The sequence below is a fragment of the Ambystoma mexicanum genome, chromosome 6p (assembly GCF_040938575.1).
Source record: "Ambystoma mexicanum isolate Mex_15411 chromosome 6p, UKY_AmexF1_1, whole genome shotgun sequence".
In the NCBI taxonomy this organism is placed as follows: Eukaryota; Metazoa; Chordata; class Amphibia; order Caudata; family Ambystomatidae; genus Ambystoma; species Ambystoma mexicanum.
This window is the reverse complement of record NC_090935.1, coordinates 1,544,171,664-1,544,186,615: the sequence shown is the minus strand read 5'-3', so window position 1 is coordinate 1,544,186,615 and position 14,952 is coordinate 1,544,171,664. Positions and strand designations below refer to the sequence as shown.

Sequence of the window (14,952 nt, the reverse complement as noted above, 5' to 3'; positions counted from 1 at the left end):
CATAGCGCTATATATTGTGCCTTCCAAGGGGCTTTCAGCACGTGTAATCTCAGCCTTTGCCTCTCTGATCTATGCGTATCTCCACCCATCATTGCGTCGTGGGACCGTCAGCCATTCTTCCCAGTTGCTGGATAGATCTCCTTGGTCTGCCGAAATGGTAGCATGCCACCCCCCCCAGCGAGAGAAGGCCTCTCAGGCCCCTACCTTAGGTGGCAAAACTGGGTATCCTGTTTAGGCGTTCCACTGGGAGCCGCTGTTGTCTGTAAATAGTGCAGGTCCTAGGTGGGAGGTGACCGCGCGTCAGCACCTCCACCAAACTGACTTGTCCTCTTTCAACTGCGGCCCAGGTCTATCCTTGATTTGGGCTGTAGCGATCCCCCCTGCACGGCCACTCCACCGCAGATTGTTGTCCTGCGCTGCCTCCACACGGGTTGCCAGCCATGACCTCACAGCAATACTGTGATGTTGGTACTGCCGTCTAGTTGGTAGGTTAATTTTCTGCGCTGTGGCCTTGCTCCGATTGTCACCCGAGACTACAAGGAAAGAGGCCCTGCTTCTCCCCACCTCTCAACATCTTCGGGCGCGTTTAACGAGTGGGCTCTGAGCAGCTATGCCAGTTCTCTCGCCATGGGTCTTCCGTCTCCCCCAGAACTGCTTGCTGTTTCTACATTGCTCCCAGAATTCAGGTCACGCGTGGGCACTCCTCACCTCTTCAGTGTCGGGATGAGCTTCCCATGGCAGACTGCTCCCTCATGGGCAGTCCCGTGGTCTCCTCGGCAGAGCGGCTCTGCCATCCTCGTGCCGGCTGCACCTTCAGGTCCTTGTGCCTCTCCGCTCAGCAAGGGCTACGAGGTCAGGCTGCCCTCACCTCTGGTGGAGCATCGTCGTATCCCTGGGTCGCGTCACCAGTTAGTCCACCCGCCCAGCACAGTCAGCAGGGGATGGTCCTGCCTATATTGCTGCATGTGCTCTTCTACCACATTATTGCTGTGACGTCACTACATGCACTGGGTCTTCCCAGGCTCTCACGCTTTGTGTCTGCTCCTCCTCTCTTGCCTTCACGCCTCTGATGTACGCGGCCTTCACATACAGTCTGAAGCACTGCTTCCCTGACACTGATAATTTTTGGGATTTTGCTCTCCGTAAAGGGTGACTGTTCAGATGCCTGAAACTGCTTTCAGGTGCTGTCCGTCTGTCGGGATTGCAACCGAATGTTGACCGGATCTATGATGGTGTGTGGGAGCTCACAGGCTTGCGGCCATATTGTCTGTGCTCTCTAGCGCCCCCTGGTGGAACACATCCTTACCTTCCATATTATGGAGTGTTGAAATTGTGTGCTTCCGCCGTTCATTATTAACCAATCATGCCAGAAGGCCTCCCGCTTCATCTCCCTCTGTGTAGATTACTCACATGAATATTATAGTCATGGTTTCCTAGTGCTTCCCAGAATAGTATACAGCGTGTTCACAAATCCCGTAGTTCCGTTTCCCTACCCAAAAGACCTGCATCTTAGTTTTCAATCAAACCTATTACCCTTTCAGTTCCGGCCAATGAATTTGTCATGTGTGGGTGAAATACATATGCCTCTTACCAGTAACCTTGAAGGCATCCCGTTCTATCCCTGCGTCATCTACTGGTCCCTCATGTACTTCAAAGTAGTCAGTGATTTGCACACTCAGTTAATCTCTATTGGAAGGGTCATTCAATCCTTCCACCCACATTCTCCACGTTGGGACACTGGCCCTGCCTGGTTGTAATCCAAGCCACATCTCCAAGGGCGAATGGTCTCACAACTTTCTTCCTAAATATCTAGTCCCCATATGCATTTAAGCGTGTTCACCACAAATGAAAATGTGGTCAATCCTCATATATACTTGGGAAGGGTTCTAATAGAAAGGATAACCTAATGTGTCAGGGTGTTCAACTCTCCATATCTCTACTAATTTCCAGTTAGCCAGACTATCAAAGATTGTGAGGCCCTGGATGTAGTTACTGCACTTATAGATCTATCCAAGGAAGCATCTAGTGTGCAATTAGTCACTGTCCTTAGCCAAATCACATGCATGTACTTAGTACATCTATTCAATAGTTTGGGGAAGAATTCCTTGTTATCAACATTGGGCTCGTATGAATTAATAAGGCATACATTTTTCCCTTTCAAATTACCATTCACTATCACATACCTCCCATCAGGATCTATGTGAGACACCGTGACTCATAAGGGAACCTCTTCTGCCTCCCATATCAATATCTCTCTAGCGTAGGTGGAGTTAGAGGACCCATAAACGATGTCCCTCCACTTTTTAATCAACATGTTGAGTTTATCAGGGAGAATGATTGTCTCCTGTATAAATGCTATGTCCAGCAGTTTTTTTCCAAATAATGTATCATTCTACACCTCTTGGCAAAATTATTCAACCCTGCACGTTCCACATCAGATACTTAACCAGCACTGATATTGTGGTGTATAAAACAAGACCCCTTTCCACCACCATGTATATGCACTTCAGTGGCGGCGGGCAGTAAACCCAGTCTGTATCCAACTCTGTATCGGCCCTATCTTCTCGAGGGTTTTCGATGATAGTATGCAAGTGCAGGTTGTTAAAGGAGACTTTTCTGATTTGTACGAGGGATGCAGATATCTCTCTCGTGCAGTTTCTTAAAGGCTTACCCATTAAGTTTTCACATTCATTCTTTATGCATTTGCAATGGGATCATACAATGGTGTTGGCAGAGTTGATAGCCTTGCTTTTGAGTCAACAAGCCTCAATACGAGTTTGCCGGTAAAAAGAAGTAAATTACTGGATGCCGGTGCTACTGTGTCCGTGCAGCACTGCTGCCAGAATCTAGATTCTGAGTCAGCGTGCACGCGCATTCCGGCATGCCAGAAACGGTAGCTATGGCATGCCAGAAACGGTAGCACCGGCATGCCGGTGCCGGACCCCAGATACCTGCATCATCGATGCCGCAGGCACAGACAATGACGATGCTGTAATTACCAGTATGCCGATGCCGGTAATAACAGCACTGGAAATAACGTTATTGCGCCGGTACATCACTGTACAACGGCAGCTGTCACCACCGTGTTACCTTATGGCAAGATGCACACATCGCCACCACCAGTTGCACACGTGTCACACCCACGATGTCCATACACACAGAGTAAACATCAATGCATCAACGTACAGAATGGGAGCACATCAGTTCCACAGTGAAACACCACATGGCACTCAGCCCCTGTACAACATGACTTCACCAGAAGGATGCTCCAACACTGCACCCCCCCATTCTTGTGTGCCAGGCCCTCCAACATGTCCATGAGAATGTGCATGACTCGGAATGTACTAGCATCGATGTATATCAGATAGATGCACACCCCACAGGAACAGACAGTGAGGGCACACATGCCACAACACCCCGGAGAGCCACTGCACGTCGGCGCCGTGGAGAAGACACCGCCTCCAGCCAGGAGCCGTCTACCTCCACGGCAAGACAAAAGCATGCCATACCATCCACGGCAAAGCCCCCCCCCCCCGCCAACCGGAAACACAGGCTGGCCAGCAGCCCGAGCAGCCACCATCAACCTCCAGCAAGGCCCCCGGCAATCATCTACATCTGGGGCACAGGAGGCACTTCAAGTGGAAGAGCCAGAATCCCTTGTGGCCAGCGAGCATGAGGAGGCACAATCTGCAGTGCAGAGTGAGCAGGGTGAGGCGGCTCAATCCGCACTGCACAGTGAGGAAGAGGAGGCAGACTCCCCAGGCCACAGCCAGCATGAGAAGGTCGAATCAACGCCACCCAGGCAGGCAAGCACACGTGGTACACCTGTAGATGGCTCAGGTGCACACTGCACAGTGGAGGCCAGTGGCCCTGACACCCATAGCGACGACGCTGTGTTCAGTCCTTCAAGCCCTCAGAGCCCACCTCCCCTGCCAGTACCTGGTCTACAACACATCAGGGACATCAAGGGGCGACTCTCACGCATGGAATGGCGGCAGCAGGCAATGCAGGCCCTGGTCACACAGTACGTGACAGAGGCAGAACAGACACAGCAGACCATGCAGGATGCCCTGCAAGACACTGCAAGGATGGTGAGCAGAGTCGTGTACCGCGTGGCCAGGCATGTCTGTGAAGGGAATGCAGTCATGGCTGCCATGGCCCAGTCCATCACCCAGTTGGCAACTGCTATAGCAGAACAACGTAATATCACCACAACCCCCCAACCCGGTCCATCATCCAGTACAATGGCCAGTTAGACTCAAACTAGCCCTGTGCATCACTCACAGCGACTTGTTTGCCGCCTAGAGGCTCACCCCCCTCCTCCGAAAAGGGGGCATGCATAGGAGAACTCACAAGAGCATGTGGGGAGGCAGTAGTTGTGAAGTTCTTGTGGGGGTAGTGGGGGAGGTAGTGTGGGGGTAGTGGGGGAGGGGGTATTGGGGTATTGGGTTTGGGGGCAGTGGGAGAGAGGGTGTTGGGGTATTGGGTCTGGGGGTAGTGGGGGAGCGGATGTGGGGTCACTTTAAGGGAACAGTAGTGGTAGTTAATAATGCAAATCTGTAAATAGTTATTCATTACTCAATACAGCTGGTGTGTAAAAGAAGAACACATGACTGGACGTTGCTTCTTGAGTGTGTGTCTATTGTATTATGTACAGTGCCCAGTGATTCCCATGGCCAGTGCCTTGTCTTTTCCAGACCATCAGAAGTAGTGGGCAATTAAATCTTGCAGTGTCACACATCCTTCATTTACATTGTGCCGCTGCGGAATTCCACCATCTTCCTCATCATCATCCTCATCCTCAGGTGGCAACATGTCCATGTCAGGGGGCAGGGGGACGTTTCACCGGATGCACATGTTGTGTAGCATGACGCATACTAACACAAATGTTCCCACCTTCTCTGGCCCGTAAATGTGTACCCCCCGACCTGCTGAGGCAGCGGAACCGGGCCTTCAACAGGCCAAAAATCTGCTCAATGGTGACACGAGTGCGTGCATGTGCACGGTTGTAGTCCTCTTCGCGCCTGTTGACTGATTGCCTGTTGGGGGTCATGAGCCAGCCCTTCTGGGGATACCCGGCTTCCCCTGCATGGGAGCAAGAGATAGGGTACTTGTGAATAATTTGGTAATTCCATGTTAGCACTGCTCATGATTAAATGCAACTAAGGATTTATAACTGCACATAACATGTTCCATTTACAATGACCCAGGTAAGTGTACTTGGGGCTCGTCCATGGGTGGAGGGATGGGTGCAGTTGCCGTCCCAAGGACCATTCAATGTGAACCTACACTCTCACAAATTAAGTCCAAATGTCCATGATGGCCTCAGATTTCATTGATGTGTTACCAATGGAAATGGACTGTGCATGCACAGTAGATCAGCACACACGTTGCCCATGATTCTGACCCCCCCCCCAATCAACACCCCTCATGGCCCAGCCAGCAGACACGTTGCCTATGCTTGTGATTCCCCCACCAATCAACACACCTCATGACCCAACCAGCAGACACGTTGCCTATGCTTGTGATTCCCCTCCCCATCAACACCCTTCAGGGCCCAGCCAGCAGACGCGTTGCCTATGCTTGTGATCCCCCCCACCCAATCAACACCCCTCATGGCCCAGCCAGCAGACACGTTGACTATGCTTGTGATCCCCTCCCCCCAATCAATACCCCTCATGGCCCAGCCAGCAGACACGTTGACTATGCTTGTGATCCCCCCCACCCCTCCAATCAATACCCCTCATGTTCCAGCCAGCAGACACGTTGCCTATGCTTGTGATTTCCCCCCCACCCCTCCAATCAACACCCCTCATGGCCCAGCCAGCAGGCACGTTGCCTATGCTTGTGATTCCCCCCCCAACCAACACCCCTCATGGTCCAGCCAGCAGACATGTTGCCTATGCTTGTGATCCCCCCCACCCAATCAACATCCCTCATGGCCCAGCCAGCAGACACGTTGACTATGCTTGTTATCCCCCCCCAATCAATACCCCTCATGGCCCAGCCAGCAGACAAGTTGCCAATGCTTGTAATTTCCCCCCCACCCCTCCAATCAACACCCCTCATGGCCCAGCCAGCAGGCACGTTGCCTATGCTTGTGATTCCCCCCCAACCAACACCCCTCATGGCCCAGCCAGGAGACACATTGCATATGCTTGTGATCCCCCACCCCCTCAACACACCTCATGGCCCAGCCAGCAGACACATTGCCGATGCTTGTGATTCCACCCCCCCCCAATCAACACCCCTCATGGCCCTGTGGTTAGACTCACCCAGCAGCCAGGTACATTGTGCAGCGTGCTGTGCCATGTAGCAGGGAAGCGTGGAGTTGCGCAGCACAATGGCGTCATGTGTGGAGCCAGGGAATTTTGCACAGCAATGCATGATGATTTTGCCTGCATCGCACACCATCTGAACATTCAGGGAATGGTACAGCTTCCTGTTGCGGTACACTACCTCCACAGCATGCCGGACAACCAGCTTCACATGTGTAGAGTCGAGGGCACCAATGACATTTGGCATGCTTGCCAGTTCATAGAATACTATTTTGGTTGCCTTCACCTAACTTGATGATGTTGCTTACGTGTTTCAGGAGTGCAACTAGCACCTGGTTGAGCACACGGGAGAAACAGGGTTGGGACATTCCATGCAGCTGCCCCACTGTGTGCTGATAAATGCTTGTGGCAAGAAAGTGCAGCACGGATGCTACCTTCAGCAAGGGGGGGATGGCTGTCCGGATATTGATCGGGCTCACCAGGTCATCATGAATGAGGTCCACTATTGTGGTGATGGTGTCCCTGTCCAGCCGGTACAGGGTGTGGATCTCAGCAGGGGTTAGGTTGAATGGGCTGGTCCTTAGGCGGGGGGACTGGTGGCTGCATGCGGGGAACAACTCCCTTTGCAATGGGTATGTGCTGGCCCAATCTCGCCCTCCTTCTCCTCCTGTGCCTCTGCTGCATTCTCTGGCTGACTACCTCCTCACAGAGTAGCAGTGCATGCATGTCCTCCAGCTCCAGTACTACTAGTGCTAATGGTAGCATTGTGGGTTTGGGAGGGGTGTGGGAGTGCTACTTTTGTGCTGTGCCAGACTCCATTGCCGCCACCTGTGCAGATTGTGTGCACCTGTGGCAGGTTTCTACACACCAGAATCCTATTGACGCCTGCACCGCGATGCCGGTGTTAACGGCATGATTGTATCCATTATTACCAGCATGTCCATGCCAGTAATTGCATGTCCGTGCACCTCTTAATATGCACTTAACTGCCGCATGCCAGTGTCACTGGCACGGCTGCCGCGTGTCGATGCTCATACCGGCAAGGGTGAGGCCGGTCACGGCGTGTCCCTGCCGGTGACACCGGCATCGCAACTCCTAATACTCCAATCCGGTAAACGATGCTGGTACGGTAATACCGGTATCAATTTTACCGGACCGGCAACCCTGTAATGAGGCCCAATGCCTAGTTTTGAGATCATGTTTTTCACACACAGAGACTGCCTTTTTGGGGACCATGGCATTGGCCAGAAGGGCCGTGAGTTGAAGGCTCTGTCCGCTGACTGCCTTTATGTGTTCAAACAAGCTTTATTCTGCATTACTAACCATAAAAGCAGTGATACAGTTGAAACAATTGATTAAAAAAAGGTTTTAGAATTCAAATAAAGCCATACAAAACATATCTCTGCAATTTAAAACAATTAAAAATTGACAATATTTAGGAAAGAGAACAAGTGCCTTATTACATATATAGTTTCAAATCTACAGCACCAATGGTACTCTTCTTAACCATGCTCTGCATGTAAACTTTGAAATAAAGTGAATAGCATTCATGTTGGTTGTGCTTTTACAGAATGTTACAGCTGTTTCGGTATGTCTTACACCTTTTAGCCTAAAAAGAGGCACAAGGTAGTGTTTTCTGAGGTCCAGGTACCCAGGACACAGAAGCAGAAAGTGCTTTATTGTTTCCTCAGGATCACCATAGATTTTACAATGGGTGTCTGATGAGCAGGTCCACCTGGCTGTATAAAGGGCAACTTTTAGTATATCAGTAATTAGTTGGAAGTACATGGCTCGGGCAAGCCCAGACGTTATCCAATCTAAATAAGGCTCAAAGCCCACATTTCCTTTCACCAATAGGTATGCTGCCCCAGTTTTTATGCAGCACATACCCTGTACATCTTTTTGTTCATATCATCATTACGCTTAATTTGGACCACCTTCTTCGAGCTTGTTGTTAGTTCAGCAGCCTTAGTCCAAAAAGTTGGTAAATTGAGGGCTTCAAGACATTTACAAATGCTCCTCAACCACGGGAGCAAACCTGACCAAGGGACATTTTGCAGGCTCACAATTGCTTCCCTATATTTAACAAGCTCAGGAGCAACAACAGTCTTACCCATTATTTTAGCAGTCTACTTGCTACAATATCACACAAGGGCGTCATGTCACATTCCAATCTCAAACTAGCCATTGTGGCACCCTTCGGTTGCATGAGTAGTGACCTTAAAAAGTGGGTGTCCACCACACTAATATGTGCACTAACGCAGTGGCCCCATAATTCTGCCCCATGAAGGGTTGCCGCCCAACCCTTGGCTCTATATAGATTAAGAGCAGGGGAGATTGCACCCTTCCCATATGAATTTAAAAAGTGATGTATTCCACTGCTATGCTTCTATAGGGAGGTCACTGCCTTTGCATTTGTGCTTTCCATGTAACAACTTCTGTGAACTTAATCACCAGGTAATCATAATAATCCAGGATACATTCTTCTATTGAAATGGATCAATTCAAATTGATTTTCTATGGTTTTAAGGCCAAACACTATCGCCTTGTTTTTTTCTGTATTAAGTTCCATTGAGAGATCTTCACACATTTCAATGAAAACACTCAAATGATTTCTTAACCCCATGGCGGTGGTGGCTAACCGTACTACGTCATCTGCATAGAAGAATTCTGGGAATATGCACGTGCCAGGTTTTGGAAAATCTAGACCACAAGCTAACAATTCTTCAATTATTACGTTTATGTACAGGCTGAGTAAGAGGGGGGCTAGCACACATCCCTGCCTTACCCCCCTCTCTAACAAAAAGGTGTCAGTTGTTCCCCCTCCCAATTCCCACCTCACAGAGGCACCATTATTAGAATGAATGGATATGATATAGGACAGTAATGAATCTGGTATTCCCTTATTTTGCAAAAACAGACCACAATTTACATCTTGACACACTGTCAAAATCAGTCCGTAAATCATCAAAAACCACATAGTTTCAAGGACTTGTACTTTGCAGGACTGCATATAACCGAAGGCACTGATCTATTGTACCAATGCCAGGCTGAAAACCAGCCTGTAGATGATTGATGTGGTTGCCTTCGCCGTCCCAGCACTGTAGACAAGTCAACAGTGCCCGTGCATATACCTTGTTGACTGCATCTAACAGCGAGATTGATCTATAATTCCTGGGCTTTTGTTATTGCCCTTCTGACTGGCTTTATAAAGATAAGGCAACACCTTATAGTAACATGAATTCTGATGGATTACTGTTTCATCTGCAGATTGGTGTTGTTTTTGAAGTATCGTAGTAGCTGTTAGGATCAGTTAGATGGCACCATTTATATATCTAACTGGCATCACTTTTCACCTGCGGCACCCTGGTTTGTAAGTAGTGCCACCCTGGTGCCGTGAAGGATTGATAAAAGATCCAAGGTCTGAGCCTACCAGCTGTGGATATTTCAAAGATAAAACACCTGCGGCAAAAACAAAGTAGTCATCAGAACTGGCATTCCCATAACCCTTTCTTTCCTAATTTGTTCACCACATCAATATAGAAAGAATTCCCTGGTAATTTGTCCAACCAGTGGACATTTAGATTTTTTAATAAACGGTTCATCTTTTCCCTTTTGACTTCATTGAATCGGAGAGCTGGCCTTGAGGCATATCTAGTTTTTTATTTGGCACTTCATTCACTCTTCATGTAGTGCTTATAACACAAACACAGCAGTCTAGTTTAGGGCCTTTAGCCTCTGCCTAAAAGCCTATTATGTGACCACGCTATCAGGGAAGAGCAAATGGTCAAAAGCTTGCTACCTCCTCGTCATGACTTGTGCGCAAATCTTAGGTCAGTATTGGACAGCGTAAGATCATTTTAAAGCATGTTTTTTAGAATATGTATTAGGGGTTCTCGGGGGGTCGCAATAAGCAAGTTACCACAAGTAGTCCAAAAAGCAGCACACACTGTGCAGGAAGTGATGCTGTTTATTACATCTGGGCGACAACAAATCAAACAGCACAGTGGAACAGAACAAATTGATGAGGGCTGACAAACTGGCTCACAACGGACAGTAGTTTTATACCACTAATACAATGTTTGTACAATTAGAAACAGTTACGCTTCATGCTTCGTGTCTTTTCGGTTCCCAAGACGCTTACTGGCTAAACTACGTCATCCCCCTGTAGCTAGACATGCACTAGTTCAAACATGATGGGAGCAAACAGACCTATCCCCTTTAAACCCATCTCATCCCTGTGTGGCGCCACATTGCTTCCTGCTTCTCCCCGCAAACACTTTGCAATTAGTAATAACATAATTGTGCTGACCTCCGGGTCTTTATTCATCTGCCATTGGTCAGCACCAGAAAGGAAGGAACACGAGACACCTTGAACTTGTGGGTAGACATTCACACGGCTCCTGCAAGATAATAACCTACACAAACACTGCTGTGGACACTCTGAGGTCCTGTTACTTTCCAGGAACACCAGAAACTTCCATCTGATTGGCTCTTCTTGGAGCGCCCCACCATTCCACATCCTCGTTCCCATACCCACTGGCCAATGGGTGAATTGGAACCACCTTGGTGGCATGCGAGGAGTGCCTTTCTGGGTAAGGTTGATTTCCCAAGCCCCCCACGAGAAGTCGTCAGATTAGCTTGTCAGCCTTGATTACATCAGCCGGGGCTGTTCCCGGTGACTGCGGTTTGCTGGAGACTAACAGCCTGAATTCAGCTCCCCCCCTCCCACAACTGCGGTCCATGGGCCATGTGTTCAAAGCCGGCGGAGGAGGTGTAGCCTACCTGCTGTACCTTTATGGATAGCGCTTACTTGTGACTCCGCCTTTCTCTCATTTGTGCAGCTACTTCCCTTGTGTCCATGGTATGTTATATACAAAGTGTGCCCTGTTGTTCCCCTCAATGCCTGGCTACAGCTCCCTGTGGCCCAATTTTTCTACCCCCCTACAGGTCGTCCCAGTCCATCCCCCTCATTCCTACAATTGGTAAGTGCACCCCTGTATCTGGTGCTGAATCAGCACCTTCTTTATATTTTCATGAGACTGTATTACTTTTGCCTAAGGGATGCAGAGATTTTCAGGAAGTTTGTTGCAAGTCTCTATGGCCTATGTGAAGTTGTGCAAATAGAATGCAACAGGGTGTCTTTTCATGAACAGCTATGCTTTTGTCACCATTATTTTTTTTGTATAGATGTTTCTAATGTATTGTACTGTATGTTAGGAATTAACATGTTGACAAATTCAATCTTTAAAAAATATGTAACATGAAACTGTATTTTCTTCAGCTAAACAGTGACACAAAGGAGTATTTACTAGCACTTTTCAAGCGCTATGTGGAAGATGGGCTGCGATTTGTCACAAAAAAATGCACCCAAGCAATTCCTCAAGTGGAAATCAGCAAAGTAACCACTCTGTGTTGTTTACTGGAGTCTTTGCTCTTTGGAAAGGGAGGACCTGATATGAGCATGGTATGAGTATTTCATGTACTTTTTAATGCTATTTTACAAATATAAGGAACATATACTTATAGAAGCTCTAGGAAACAGTGATATGTATTGTCAAATACATGGTCTTGCTTTTTCTCTCATTCTTTTTTTTAATGTATTACTCATGATCAAACATGTGTGATTGGTTTCTCTGTGAAGTTATGGTGCATTAGAAACAACATGTCAGACAATATAATTCATGCATTCATAGTGGGAGTTTAAGTCCTGTTAATTTAAGGTGGACTGGGCTGTGCCCCAATGCTCTTATGCTGTTTCACATCTACTTACAGCAACTCCTGGGTTTGGTCATTGATGAAGACATAGGGCCTCATTACAACAGTGCTGGTAATCCTACCATTTCCGGACTGCAACAGTACAACGCTGCGGGCGGGGGCTGTCCCGCCTGCCAGAATCAGACCTGGGACAGCAACCGCTCGCAGATTTCTCACGGGAGCACTGACACCGCTGTTAACAGTGCCGTTGCTCCTGTGTCCCCATTCCCATGGAGTCCTATGGGACACCATGGGAATGGGGACTCATAAAATTGCGGACGCCCGACTACCCGGCCACTGGACTTGCAATAGCCCAGTGGCACCGGGAAGTCAGGTGCCAGTAATTCTTTACGGGTCTGACGGCTACCTGCCGGTTTTACGGGCACGGTTACCGCCGCACTCGTAACAAGGCCCACAGTCTCCATTTGTATGCAAATGTATTCATATGCCAGCTGTTGACAAGAGAGTTTTGCAATGTTTGTATGAGAGATTTCAGAAAGAAGACAAATAAATGGGGCCCGTGGTTTAATGTTGAAATGCCCCCAAAAACAAAACCCTTCTTGTAACTGTGACGAATCTGGGGATGTTGTCCCTTCTCCCCTAGTTGGAGACCTTTCCCATGGGGCCAGGTTGGTGCATCCACAGTACAATAGTCCCCCCGCGGGTAGTGCACAGAGGGAGGATCACATGGGGAAGGAACCCCCTTATGGGATGACTATCTTCAGAGAATGCGCTATGCCCCTGCAATAGTATCCCTTAACCCCACTCCAGTGTTCAATCCTCTTTCCCTTCTTTTGACCAAACCAATATCTATTATAGTCAGGTTAGATAAATCCTAGAAAATGCAGACTGTTAAATCTGATTTGACATGTACTGAGAAGAAGAAGAGGTTCAGGAGTCCAAAGATCACTATGGAGAAACAGAATGAGCATTCTAGCTTCTCAAGCACTGAGATGAAGAAGATGATCAGGAGTCCAAGCCACATTGCCGAAAAGCAGGATTAGCATTCTAGTTTCCCAATGAAAGTGACTGGGCCAAGGCAACTCCTTTTCCTGACACAGGAGTTTAACTATGAGACAGCTGACATGAAAAGGAGAGAGAATCCTCTGAGGAGGAAACCAGAAGCAAGACGAGAAATAGCTTGGAGGGAAGCCGAGAACGGAGAGAGATGAGAATGCAAGCAAGGTCCCAGAAGGCAGGGCTCCTTGCATTGTGCCCGTCAGGAACCTCCATGCCTCCTGAGCTTAGGTGAAGCACCCAGCAGAGAGGATGCTCCTCTGGGAAGAAGCAGACGTCCACGAAGCTGCTGCAGGCTGCAACAAAGCCCTGAACGTAATCTGAGCCTCAAGAGAAGCTGTTGCTGCTCAAGAAACACTGCTACCGGGGGGTGCTGTTGCGCACGAGCGAAGATGGCTGCGTAGAGCAGGAGAGATGTGCTGGGGACATCCTTTAATTCAGATTACTCCGTTTTGGCACTTCAACTTTCTACCACTCTGAGCTGCTGGGTTTGCGAGACCCTCCTGCGACCACTGACCGACTCCCATCCCTGAGGGAGCTGCCGCCGGAGAGATACGACAATCTATGCCTCCACCGTGAGGGGACATCTGAGGTGTCCGTGACACAGCTCCACGAGTTGTGCTCTCCCTGGTACCTGAGACCCGTGCGCTGCAGGCCTGCTTGGGGGAAGGGCGCTACTGACCTGATCATCTACACAGCTTGCGCGCTCTCCACTCTCCACTGGTGGTCTCGCCCTAGGGAGCCCCTCCAAACCTTCTGGCGCCCCCCTGGGCTGAAGCCTTGACTCATCGAGAATGTACATCTGGACTCCTCGCGGCAGAGGTCCCTCACATATGACGGCTGCGATGCAGCACGACCAAGCCTCCAGCTCCACTGCTATCCGCCGTTGTTGAAGGTGGGACCAGCCACAACTGAACCTCGCCCCAGCGATCCTAGGGAGGAACTGGGCCTGGTGTTGCCGCCACATACAGCGAACTGCATCCCATCACTAGGAGAACATACGCCATGGCCTCAGCTGCTCCCTGGAGGGGATCCAGACCCCGGCTGACTTCATACCCCGCATAATTAAACATTTCGCACACCCTGCCGTTCCTCTCCCCTTTGCTTTCACCCCGATCCTTCGGGTGCACCTCCCTGATGGCACATGGAGCAACCATATTCGGCCCCTGGTGAGTCTGACCTTTAAGCCCAGCGTGTGTGAGACATTGCACATCTACTAACCGGCGGCCCCCCCAGCGGGGTCCACAGTCACCACACACCCCTGTGGACACCTGAGATCCCATACTTGGCCAGATCTACACACAGACCCTGTCTTCCTGTGCACCCTGCACCTGTCAATCAGGCTTTACGGACGTCATGACTTGCATAAGGGCTCCGGCCTGCTACTCACCAGACCATCGGAGATAGCCACAGAAAGCCGTGGGAATCCCGATTTGGGTGTGCCTGTTGATCGATAATTATACCTATGTGTGAGGCCACAACCCACCTGAGAATTACTGCATATACCGTCCAAGCACGACGGGCATACCCCGCACCAGTCAGACAGACATCACAACTAACACAAAGATTCCGACCAGTCACCCACCAAGCACTGTGTGCTAACTACAAGTAACCGTGATAATCCTGCTTTACGAACCAGACGAGTCCGGTGATGGATGATGGATGATGTCCGGTGATGGATTCCTATACTAACATGGGAGGACACAGCCCATCCAGGAAATAACGCGTATCTCAGCAAACCTCGACAGGTATCCTCCTGGTTCTACTGTCGCTTCCCGCTCTGGTGGCGGGGGTACCAGTGATCCTCACCCAGTCCGGTAGGGACCTGTTTGGCAGAGTCCCCAACCTAGCGACTCCCAACCGTCCCTCCTTGCCCTGGGGGTCTCGGATCGATCTTGCA

The 14,952-nt window shown here is 49.5% G+C and overlaps 1 protein-coding gene across 1 annotated transcript in view; it reads left to right on the top strand.

The window, feature by feature from the left end:
- DNAH6 (dynein axonemal heavy chain 6) overlaps positions 1-14,952 on the top strand; it is a 3,423,448-nt gene that overhangs the window by 2,224,461 nt on the left and 1,184,035 nt on the right. Inside the window, exon 36 of the mRNA XM_069626424.1 lies at positions 11,563-11,745. Coding sequence (XP_069482525.1) covers positions 11,563-11,745 — 183 coding nt within the window. The remainder of the gene's footprint in view (positions 1-11,562; positions 11,746-14,952) is intronic.